Genomic DNA, 12,457 nt, shown 5'->3' with positions numbered 1-12,457 from the left:
CTTTGACTGATGGATTTAAAGCGGCAACAGAAATAAATGCTTAACCAGCCTGGCTTAGAATGTATTTCTGTTGCCACCTTTCATCAGCGGCTTTGAAAAACCAGCTCATAGTAAGTCTACTCCTTGGAGTAAGCGCAAACAATAGCATCTAAGGCTACGTTGGACTGTATGTTAACATGTGCACACGTTAAACTTAGTATGAAGTTAGTGCTCTGTAACTGTACTTGGGAGCGGTCGTAGTCTTACCTTTAGTTATTTAGTAGATGTTAAGGTCTCACCATCTTAAGGGTTCCATGTATTCTGTTTGACAATTTATGAGAGCTGTTAAATCCGACTTGATGATGGCTTTCATATGTTCAACAATTTTGCTGGGCAATAGAAGTGTCATAAGATGCCCGATACAAACCAATAAATAAAAATAATCCGAAAGTGGACAACACATTCACGTTTCCAGTTGATACTGGTGTGAAAATCTCTATAATGTATGGCACCTTGGGTTCAGCTCATTTAGGAAGCCTCCTCAAAAGCCCATACATGTTCAAGACTTCAGCAGGTCTGCACGCCTTTGTTTTCTCACTTCCCCCGACACTCAAAACAAGTTTGCATTCAAACAGTTCTAAAGATACATGTTGAATAGTTTTTATGTTCTGGGTCTTATATTTTTATTTCCTGTCAATGTAAAACAAATGCAGTATTTCCTGCTAAGTTAATCCGGACAGGAGGGAATGTGGCAGTGTACCAGCTTGCTTTATTTCCTACTTGCGAGAAACCAATTATTTTATAATAAATGTAACCCCCTGACAGTCTTCAGCAAAGAAATGTTTGTTTTCTGTACACACAGAAGGTAATGTAATGCCCACAGGTGCTTGGAACTGTCCAGTGCTGAAATGGCCAAGAGTGTGATGAGTGAGGCAGGTGTGGAGTAGAGGCCTCTCCATAGACGCAATGCCATAGAGCAGGGGGAATCTTCTTTGCTTTTGATTACTTTGTGTTGGTTTTTTAAATTCATTTTATTCTTTGCAGCTGTATAAGCTGGAGCAGCTACCACAAAAACCTACTGGCCAGCAGCGATTATGAAGGGACTGTGATTCTGTGGGATGGTTTTACAGGGCAGAGATCCAAAGTTTACCAGGTAACGTCCAGAACACGTCTGGTCATGTTTCAATGGCCAAGTTCCTGTATAGTTTGTATTTGTAGCAAGAGATGTAAGGTGCGGGATGTCTGCTCTACTTACAATATGACATTTTCATGCCACCTCACGTGTTCTCTCTTTAAAGCTGTGATTCTTTTCTTTAACCCCCTGAGGAGATATCCTATCTTATTTGCTGAGATGCCTTTTTGTTTTTGTATTTGCTTCACCTGAATATTTTCCATTTTATCTGCCCAACCCCCTTGGTTTTAATACAAACGAATTGTTAAGCCATAGAAGTTGTTCATAATCCATTTTGCCCAGGACTTTTTGGTATGATAAAAAGTTTTATTGCTGCATTTACTTTTAGTTTATTCACATATATTTGGCAGCTTTGAATAAAAAGATCAATGAGCTATGCAAAAAAAAAAAATATATATATATATATAATGTCTCAAATACAATCCACAATAAAGATTACCATGCAGAAGATGCGAGTGTATGTGTGTATATATAATATATATGCTGTATATGTGTGTATGTATGTATGTATGTATATATATATATATATATATATATATTATAGTGCTGTGTAACAGCCCTGCTAACAGTGCCCTGCTAGATGCCTGTATTTTATAAGAACATGTAATACTATGCTGTGTTGTCTGTCTGTATTGTACCAGCTGAGTCTATATCACATTGATTACTTTGTTTATATATTTTTTGTCTCCGACTGTGTAAAACAGGAACATGAAAAAAGGTGTTGGAGTGTGGATTTTAACCTCATGGACCCCAAACTTCTGGCTTCTGGCTCAGATGATGCCAAAGGTTTGTAACCATTTTGATTTCAAACTTCAGTAGAGATTTGTACTATTCATGAAGCATGCATTTTCGTATAGAGCAGTGTATATATTGTAATTCATTAAGTCCAATGAAATAGGGTTTGAATATCATGTTAATCTTGAGTTTTATTGATCAGGAATTCCAATACCTACATCAGAGGTTCCCAAATGCAGCCCTCAAGGCTCCCCAACTGTTCAGGTTTTAGAGATATCAATGGTTGAGTACAGATGACTTAATTAAGTACCTGAGTCAATTTGATTTAACTACCTGTGCTCAACCATGGATAGCTCTAAAACCTGAACTTGTTGGGAAGCCTTGAGGACCGCGTTTGGGAACCTCTGGCCTATATGGTTAAAGTTCTCTCGCTGGTGAAAGCACTATAACTGCACTGATTTAGTAATGTATGGAATTACCATTGTGCAACTGCTAACCCAGGGGTCATGGAACTTTTTTACCTTTTACCCCAGAATATATTTAGACACGCCGATGTTACCCCCTTGATTTGAAAGGAAGGAAATCCTATAGTAGTCCCCCTGTAGTAGTGCCCCCTATATAATGCCCCTGTAGTGCCGCTTGTACAAAAAAAAAAAAAGCCCCCAAAAAACACTTACCTTAATCCCCGCTCCTGCATCCGCCGCTATCCTGTCCGCCCCTTCTGCTCCTTGGAACTATGGGAGAGACGTCATGACGTCTCTCCCATAGTGCTCCAGAAGCTGGAGTTCAGAAGAGAACTCCAACCTTCGGCTAATGTGGCGCTGCAGGGAAGGAGCCGGACGCCCGCTGGTAATAACATCTCAGCGGGTGTCCGGCTTCAAGCCTCCCTGCTGCACAGCCGTGCATGCATATGAATCATTCTATATTATAGAATGATTCATATGCATGCCCGTCTGTCTGTTCATTATCCCCAGGAATTTCATTTTTACCCCATGTGGGGTAAATTACCACTGTTCCCTGACCACTGTGCTAACCTGATAATGTACAAAATGTAAAGATATGACTCGCTACCACGAGAGCTGCTGGTGAAGGGGTTGTCTCTCCCTAAATATAGATTAAAAACAGAAAGAGAAAAACCAGCACTAGAACATTATATAATAATACTGGATGGATGGTTATGAATGTAAAAAAATACCAATTGGTAATTTATTAGCTATTATTAGCACTTAAAAGAATGCAATAGAAATAGACATTCATATAAACACATGTAAAATGTATCAATATACAAACACACTTTTAAGACACAACATAAACACAAATTGATATGTTGTATATATCCACCAGGGACCACTAATGGGTAAAGAGGTACAGATGAAACTCTCTCTAAATAGTCCCATAAGAGTCAATGGTTGTAACCCCAAATAGGCAATAGGTGGCTGAGTTGATAAATAGGAAGTCCTGTTAAATCCCAGTCACGGGAATTGCAAACTGAGCTACAATAGTTTGAAAGATAGCAGCGCAACTTTACCAGTTCTTGGCTAAGATAGCTGTGTGGGAAATCCTCTGGCATCCAGCAGAGGTGAATATCCAGGCTGAAGCACAAAACAAGGAAGCATCCATGGATGCAGTGGTTAATCCAAGGCTTGTATCCGGGATCAGAGTGTGTACCGTTGTTTCCAAAAGAGCCCAAAGGTCCAAGTGGCATAAGGTGTAGTGTTCCCCAACGCGTTTCGCTGGGCAATGACCGCTCAGCTTCATCAGGAATATGAATGAAGCTGAGCGGTCATTGCCCAGCAAAACGCGTTGAGACCTCCACCTTATGCCACTTGGACTTTTGGGCTCTTTTGGAAACAATCGGTACACACTTTCCTCCCGGATACAAGCCTTGGATTTACCCCTGCATCCGTGGACGCTTCCTTGTTTTGTGCTTCAGCCTGGATATTCACCACCACTGGATGCCAGAGGATTTCCCACACCGCTATCTTGGCCAAGAACTGGTAAAGTTGTGCTGCTATCTTTCAAACTATTGTGACTCAGTTTGCAATTCCCTTGAGTGGGATTTAACAGGACTTTCTATTTATCAACTCGGCCACCTATTGCCCATTTGGGGTTACAACCATTGAGTCTTGGGACTATTTAGAGAGAGTTTCATCTGTACCTCTTTACCCATTAGTGGTCCCTGGTGGATATATACAACATATCAATTTGTGTTTATGTTGTGTCTTAAATGTTTGTATATTGATGCATTTTGATACATTTTACATGTGTTTATATGAATGTCTATTTCTATTGCATTCTTTTATGTGCTAATATTAGCTAATAAATTACCAATTGGTATTTTTTTACATTCATAACCATCCATCCAGTATTATATAATGTTCTAGCGCTGGTTTTTCGCTTTCTGTTTAACATGACAATGTGACTGCACCAGTTGTTCCATATAATGCACCAGTTTGCGCTTTTTACCTACTTGCAATAGGTTTGTTTATCTTTAGGAAGCTTGAATAGATGAGCTTGCACATGGACAGCCGAAACTTTTCCTAGAAGAATTTTTATTTTATTTTTTTCATTTTTCTTTTTCAGCCATACAATCGTAACAGGCCTAAATGTTTTATTTTGGTGCCCTACGATATGACCTGGCTCTTTAGACACTAATAAGCATCATATTGTTTCCAGAGAGTACTGTAGCTTGCCTATCTAAGGGCATTAAAATAACTAGTCTTCTCTATATCATGCCTGGCTGAGGATTTCAACAAACAGCCAGAAAGCAGCAGAAATTTGTTTTTTAAAGATTGCAGAAGCACACGACAATCGCAAGGTGTAATTCATTCCATTACACCGGTAGCGATGCAGAATTAATTTTATTTTGGAAGATAAACCTTACAGTTAAAATAACGTAACTTCAGAACATTATTAGGTTTTTGACTCCTACTTTGTTGCACCCGGCATGTGCCGATTTCATGATTTACTCCGTGGACTGACATTGGCAAAGACTATCCTTTTTTAAGCAGATACTTAATTTGTTCTCTCCCCCACAATCCCATGGAAATTGATATTCCAGATTGAAAAATAAGAGGTAAATTACTACAAGTAGTAAGTATTTACTATAACAGGATATTTTATTATGGTAATTCATCATGGTATGTAGAATTCGGGAACACCAACTATTGGTGACAGGTTTACTATAATGCATGAAGTGGTAGTCGCCTATCAGTTTATGGGCTGCATAATTACTAATTTTAGACCATCTGCATTTGTGGTCTGTTGGTTTCTTACACAGGTCACTGAGGAAGTGTTCAGTTTCACAATTTTACAAGTGTTGAGGTGTATGATCTTCAGGTCTCAACTACACTCATGTGCTCTTTTTTTTTCATGTGCATTAAGTTTGAAAGAACTAAAGCCTGCAAATTTTAATAAACAACTTAATCCCATTAAATATTTGCCCAATGTCTGTCTATCCCAGAAAGCCATTTATTTAATTGCATCTGCCAAACCTTTCATTTAATGTACTGGTTTAGGCTGTTTGGCGAGATTGCAGCTCCTGACCTGATGTCTGTCCGGGCCTTTGTTGTATTTGCATGTGGGGAGAAAGTCATTACAGCCAGTAGTGCGCATTACAGCTGTTGCAGTTCAGGTTGAGAGGCACCTCTCCTCCCGCCAGCACCAGCCGTCCAGCTTTGTCTGGCTAATCAGTTCTGATTGGTGAGACACAACTGTATTGGTTGCAATTACATCTCCATGGCAGCCTTTCCTCTTAGATCAACATCAGCTCTTTATGTCCTGACAGAGCACTTCTGTGGGTCTGGTTGACGTGTTTTGTGAAGTGTCTTCAGACATCACATAGGCCATTGCCAGGTTAGCGAATACAATTTCATGTTTAAACAGTCTTAGGCTTCCATTGGGCTTACAATTGTTGTGGCAATACAAGTCCCAGCACGTTCTTGCTAGCATAGCTTATATACAGCAGTTTGCTTTACCTCTAGTAGATGCTGAGAAAGATATGATTATACTGCAGATTGTGTTATAACTAAGTAACTTGTATAGTGAAGAGCTTTTTTAATGTAAGAGAAATATATATATATATATGTGTAACAAGTGGACCGGCACTCCTAGCAGAAGGTGCAGCAGCCGGGTTGCAAGCTCCGTTATGACAGGCAGAGGCAGGTCACAAATCCAACAAAACAATACTTGGGGCAGCACTCCACGGACTTTACAGCAACACAAAGTTTTTGCAACGTTTCAGATTTATTGAAATTTTTTGTCAAGCCAGCAGTATACAAAATTCACTCACCTTAAATACTTGTGATCACCCCTGAATGTGACTGCAAGCGGGCGGGCATCCTTCCCCTCCGGCGCCATGACGTCACACGTCATCCGTCGGGTCAGGTGACCGCACGCTGCTCAGCAAGAACGTGCAAAGAACCATCACCATGGTGACAATAAAAACAAAAAAACAACATATACACAATCAGATAAGCGTCAGCTTACCAAGCATCGTATCATGGACAGTACATCCAAACATATACCTAGCAAATGTTATAGCTATAAATTGCATAATGCCTATACTGGTAGACACTATTATCATGTATAATAGCATATAGACAAAATAACAGGGACATGTGTATACCCAAGATGTTTAAAGGAATATGCTCAATATTAGATTAATTTTGCGATATCAATATACGCTAAGTAATAAAGGTTATTGTTGAACTAAACATCTAAAGGGACTAAGAATACGGCATTGACTAACACTCCCCCTGAGTAATCTATTAGTATAGCATAAAGCAGCTTACATAGTGGCGACTGCAGTATGTAAGAAACAGTAGGAGCTAATCCAACTGATCATTATAATGAAAGATGGGAACCAGTCCCACATAACATGAAGATACACAATATAATTAGGCTAAAAACATGCGACATACCCAGTATAATAAGACATAAATGTTAGACATCAGACAAACCCACCATATTCCTAAAATAGTTCCTGATAGGAGAAAAGTGTGAAAAAAATCAACCAATAAATCAAAGAAAACATGCCAGATTTAGTTGTTCATTTAAGCCCCCAGGGGCTACCGTATTGAAACGATGAATCCAATAGGATTCAAGACAAAGAAGCCTTTTGGCCCTATCTCCCCCCCCTAAAAGATGGTTGCACATGGTCTATAAGTTTGTATTTAAGGGATGCCAAATTGTGCCTCGCGGTGGCAAAGTGTCTCGCGACCGGTTGGTCACTGGCTCTGCCCTCCAACGCAAGTCTAATAGAAAACCTATGTTGGGCTGCTCGTTCCTTAAAGGGGCAGATCGTCTTGCCCACATAGGCGAGGCCACATGGGCATTTGATCAAATAAACGACATAACTACTGGAGCATGTAAGGACATATTTAATCGGAATCTTGGTTCCCAAATTCGGATGAGTAAAAAAGTTTCCAACCTTTAGATAACGACACGTCATACATCCTATACAACGATATGAACCAGGTTTTTTAGATAGAAATGTTGGGCATTTAATGGGTTATCAGTGACATCATTTTTAACTAAATAATCCCTCAAATTCTTGCCTCTTTTGAGACAAGGTAACAGACGAGAATTCTTTAAAGAGGGAATATTCTTGTCACTCTGGATAAGCGGCCAAAATTTTTTTGAAGTTTTTTTTACAAGTTTGCTCACATTTGTATAATCAGTGGCAAAAGGAAAGATATCTTGTCTAATCTTATCCTTCTTTTTCAAACTCTCCTCACGCGTTATATTTAAAGCCCTAGATTTTGCTAATTCCAAATCCCTATATTGATAGCCTCTGGCTAAAAATTTATTGGACATACGCTCCATTTGTATTTTGGCATCATCTTCATTAATAGCTATACGTCTAATGCGGAGGAACTGTGAAAAGGGTAGACCTCTTTTCATTGCTGGGGGATGGTAACTACTGGCATGTAACAAAGTGTTTCTATCAGAAACTTTTGTAAAAAGACTGGTATTTAAACCTAAAGCATCTCTACGGATGTTCACATCCAGATAATCTATTGATGTATAGTCACAATTAAACGTAAATTTAATTGTCATCCATCTGATTAAAGGCAAACATGACATTTTGAAATTGTTCCTTATCACCCGCCCACAAGACAAAAATGTCGTCAATTGTTGTTTTACACCCGCTACATTGACGACAATTTTGTCATATACATCAATAGATTATCTGGATGTGAACATCCGTAGAGATGCTTTAGGTTTAAATACCAGTCTTTTTACAAAAGTTTCTGATAGAAACACTTTGTTACATGCCAGTAGTTACCATCCCCCAGCAATGAAAAGAGGTCTACCCTTTTCACAGTTCCTCCGCATTAGACGTATAGCTAGTAATGAAGATGATGCCAAAATACAAATGGAGCGTATGTCCAATAAATTTTTAGCCAGAGGCTATCAATATAGGGATTTGGAATTAGCAAAATCTAGGGCTTTAAATATAACGCGTGAGGAGAGTTTGAAAAAGAAGGATAAGATTAGACAAGATATCTTTCCTTTTGCCACTGATTATACAAATGTGAGCAAACTTGTAAAAAAAACTTCAAAAAAATTTTGGCCGCTTATCCAGAGTGACAAGAATATTCCCTCTTTAAAGAATTCTTGTCTGTTACCTTGTCTCAAAAGAGGCAAGAATTTGAGGGATTATTTAGTTAAAAATGATGTCACTGATAACCCATTAAATGCCCAACATTTTCTATCTAAAAAACCTGGTTCATATCGTTGTATAGGATGTATGACGTGTCGTTATCTAGAGGTTGGAAATTTTTTTACTCATCCGAATTTGGGAACCAAGATTCCGATTAAATATGTCCTTACATGCTCCAGTAGTTATGTTGTTTATTTGATCAAATGCCCATGTGGCCTCGCCTATGTGGGCAAGACGATCTGCCCCTTTAAGGAACGAGCAGCCCAACATAGGTTTTCTATTAGACTTGCGTTGGAGGGCAGAGCCAGTGACCAACCGGTCGCGAGACACTTTGCCACCGCGAGGCACAATTTGGCATCCCTTAAATACAACCTTATAGACCATGTGCCACCATCTTTTAGGGGGGGGGAGATAGGGCCAAAAGGCTTCTTTGTCTTGAATCCTATTGGATTCATCGTTTCAATACGGTAGCCCCTGGGGGCTTAAATGAACAATTAAATCTGGCATGTTTTCTTTGATTTATTGGTTGATTTTTTTCACACTTTTCTCCTATCAGGAACTATTTTAGGAATATGGTGGGTTTGTCTGATGTCTAACATTTATGTCTTATTATACTGGGTATGTCGCATGTTTTTAGCCTAATTATATTGTGTATCTTCATGTTATGTGGGACTGGTTCCCATCTTTCATTATAATGATCAGTTGGCTTAGCTCCTACTGTTTCTTACATACTGCAGTCGCCACTATGGACATATCTGCACACACTGATCGTTAAAACAGCCATATTCCTGTTCAAGAACAAGCTTGGTATCCTACTGTCATATACCCCAAAGGTGTTTAATGGTCATTCATCATCCACATGCCAAAATACTAGATTTGATTTTTAAGTGACGCTATAAAACATTAAGTACGTAATGAGTTATTCATCTCATTTAATCGGTAGAGGCAGTAAAAGTCACAATATAAAATTTTACTTTTCTTACCGTAAATGTGCAGCCACCCTGACGGTGTTCCATTATTGTCCGCTGAGAGGAACAGTCTGTGTAGGTACCAAATGCACGTTTGCTGTCATTCTGTACATTTCTGCATAGGCAAAGCACTTTTCTCACAGTGGTGTTTAGTTTCTCCTTGACAAACCATTCACAGTTCAGCCCCACCTAAAACACTGTGCCGGCTTTTCAGTGGATGCTTGTTTCCCTATGAAAATAACACTATTTGGTTACAATACCCCTACACATCATGCTAACAGCGTTTTTGGAACTGTTTAATGCTGTGTTTCCTAAAGCCAGTGTATTTTGAACCCCTATGGGTATATTTACTAAAGTGCAGGTTTACAAAAGTGGAGATGTTGCCCATAGCAACCAATCAGATTCTAGCTATTATTTTCTACAAGGTACTACTAGATAATTGATGAGTATAATCTGATTGGTTGCTATGGGCAACATCTCCACTTTTTTAAACCTGCACTTTAGTAAATCTCTACCCCCTAGAGCAGTGTTTCCCAAAGTGTGCACCGCGGCAGCCTGGGGTGCCGCATCGCACTTGCAGGGGTGCCGCCGCCAGGAGGTTCAGTTCGGTCTCCAATCAAAGGATTTGGGCCGGCGAATTAGTAGGCTGTGCCGTTCGCTGCTTTAATTACAGCGTACGGCCATTTTCACAGAGTAGGGCACCCGGTGGCACAGGGCCGTCCTGTGCATAAAGCAGTTACCGTGCATATCTGGCTCCGCCCCCATATTTTCCCCTCCTTCTCTGCAAGGACTCCATAGCAGACTAGGACCTTGCCCCGACAGTGGTGTGGGGAGAACAGCATGTAAGTTAATTAGGTGTAAGTGAGGGGCTCCACCTCCCTCCTCTGCAGGTAAAGGTACAGTGAGTAAAAGTGGGAAATCTGAATGTTTGTGCTTCTGCAACAATACTATAATTTGTTGTCTGAACTAGATATAAATATCTCTTAATGCAGAGACGCTGTAAGCTACCTGTTGTTCTCTATCTGCTGTGAAACTACAAGTCCCAGCATAAGGTCATCCTATCTGTCCCCACTCCTTTCTCACATCTGCTCCTAGAACCCACTGTCCTTTTGTATCCCCCGCCTTCCATTTTTCATCCCTCTCCTTTCTCCTCCTCTTCTCAGTGTAATAACTTGGCAAAACCAATGTTGGTACACAACCAAATCCATCACAACATAATTAAAGAAAAGGATTGCATGACAAACTACATTTTCTGATTTTCAGAACTTTTACTGAGTAACTGAACAGGAGGAAACTTCTGTAATGAGATTCAATTAAGCGCTGCACACATAGGTTATTATGATAAAAGAATCTTGTTTGTTGTTGCTAGTGTTAAATTAGTGTGAAAGTTTCCAAAGGAACCTCAACATTAGCTAAATCTAACCCCCTTGAACTAGGGGTGCCACAAAAAGACTCTAAGGGTGCCTTGAACCGGGAAAGTGTGGGAACCATTGCCCTAGAGCAGTGGTTCCCAAACTATGAGCCGTGCTTGGGACACTTGCAGGGGTGCCTCAGGTTGGTGGTCCTTAACCAGATTAAATTATTTATGGTCAATGTAATGTAATTATGTGAATAAACTCCCGACTGGGGCTGGTAAGTACCTTAACCCTCCCCTCTCCCCATAACAACCCTCCCTTTAGTGGTGCCTAACCCTCCCGCGGTTAAGCCCTAACAGTGCCCGACTTACCTTCATTCGGGAAGCAGTCTGTCTAGATTCCAGCGTCGGGATCTAGACAGGCGTCGGGATTTCGACGCCTGTCTTTAGTCCTGCGTCGGGATTTAAATGCCGGGATTTAGTCAGATGGCTTCCTGGCCATTGGCCGCATCCCGGATTAAGCAATGCCCCCTAACAGCAATGGCTTGCAGCCAGTCAGTTGTGGCCATTTGAAGAGATTTAGGAGGATAAAACCTTCCACATGTGATAACATACTATCTCCTTACACAAATGTACCTGAATGGCAGACCAGGAAGCCAACCACACTGGACAGAATGTACAGCTTCCTTTCTTGTACAGAACAGTACGAGACATCTGCATTGTTTTCTAGAAACATTCTGTATAAGGCCACATAAGCAATGTTTGACATGCTTTTTGTGCATACATGAGCAATGTATTTAAAATGCTGATATAAATACATATCTGATATTGTACAGTTTCAAAAGCAACATTGACTATGTCAAACAAATATAAACTTCCAGACTAAAGTAAACTGTAGGAGCTCTGTAATAAACTTGTATGATAAACGGTAACAATGAGGTTCCTCCACCAAAACCTAATATTCAGGAACATTAGAATGGAGAAGGTGATATTCCCAGTTACGTGTTTCAATAGTAGAAATATATTTAAAGTTCAAACGGAGGAATATGGCTTTACCTTTGCACCATATACCTTCTCCATCCTTGCTGTACCAGGAGGTTTGCTCAAAGGTTTAGGAACTTCGGCACTGCTAAAGCTATGTGTCTACTGTGAAGACAATTTTTATCATTTTTTTTTTCTCTATAATAAACTCTTGAGATTTATTTTGCTCTGTGTGACGGTGCCTGCTGACTGTATATTGCATATGCTACTCCCTTGTGTGGCTGTTGTTCTCCAGAGATGTTATACTGCTCCTGACATTCTACATGAATAGAGATATTGAGGCTTTAGTGTACAAGTGGCTTAATGTATTGTTATTGTAGAGGTATTTTTAAGGTCCATAGTTTCCAATGAGTTAAAGGAGACAAGTGCATAGATATAGAACAAGTAACTTTTACAGAAAACGCATTGGAAGGAATACAAGCAAAAATGCCATCCGGCGTTGTTCTTTTTCTAATCCATTAATATGCATTCTTGCATGCGATAATGTATGCAATACCGCTCAGGTCAAACGCCAGCCTGCG

The 12,457-nt window shown here is 39.9% G+C and overlaps 1 protein-coding gene across 5 annotated transcripts in view; it reads left to right on the top strand.

Moving 5' to 3' along the window:
* Positions 1-12,457, top strand: part of COP1 (COP1 E3 ubiquitin ligase) — a 177,065-nt gene that overhangs the window by 96,733 nt on the left and 67,875 nt on the right. For all 5 annotated transcript variants that reach the window (XM_088461879.1, XM_088461878.1, XM_088461877.1 and 2 more), the window contains 2 exons: positions 1,024-1,132; positions 1,876-1,957. In XM_088461879.1, the coding sequence (XP_088318005.1) occupies positions 1,024-1,132; positions 1,876-1,957 (191 nt within the window). The remainder of the gene's footprint in view (positions 1-1,023; positions 1,133-1,875; positions 1,958-12,457) is intronic.

This window comes from Taudactylus pleione, unplaced genomic scaffold (genome assembly GCF_031769625.1).
Source record: "Taudactylus pleione unplaced genomic scaffold, aTauple2 ptg001123l, whole genome shotgun sequence".
NCBI lineage: Eukaryota > Metazoa > Chordata > Amphibia > Anura > Myobatrachidae > Taudactylus > Taudactylus pleione.
This window is presented reverse-complemented; position numbering and strand designations above follow the sequence as displayed.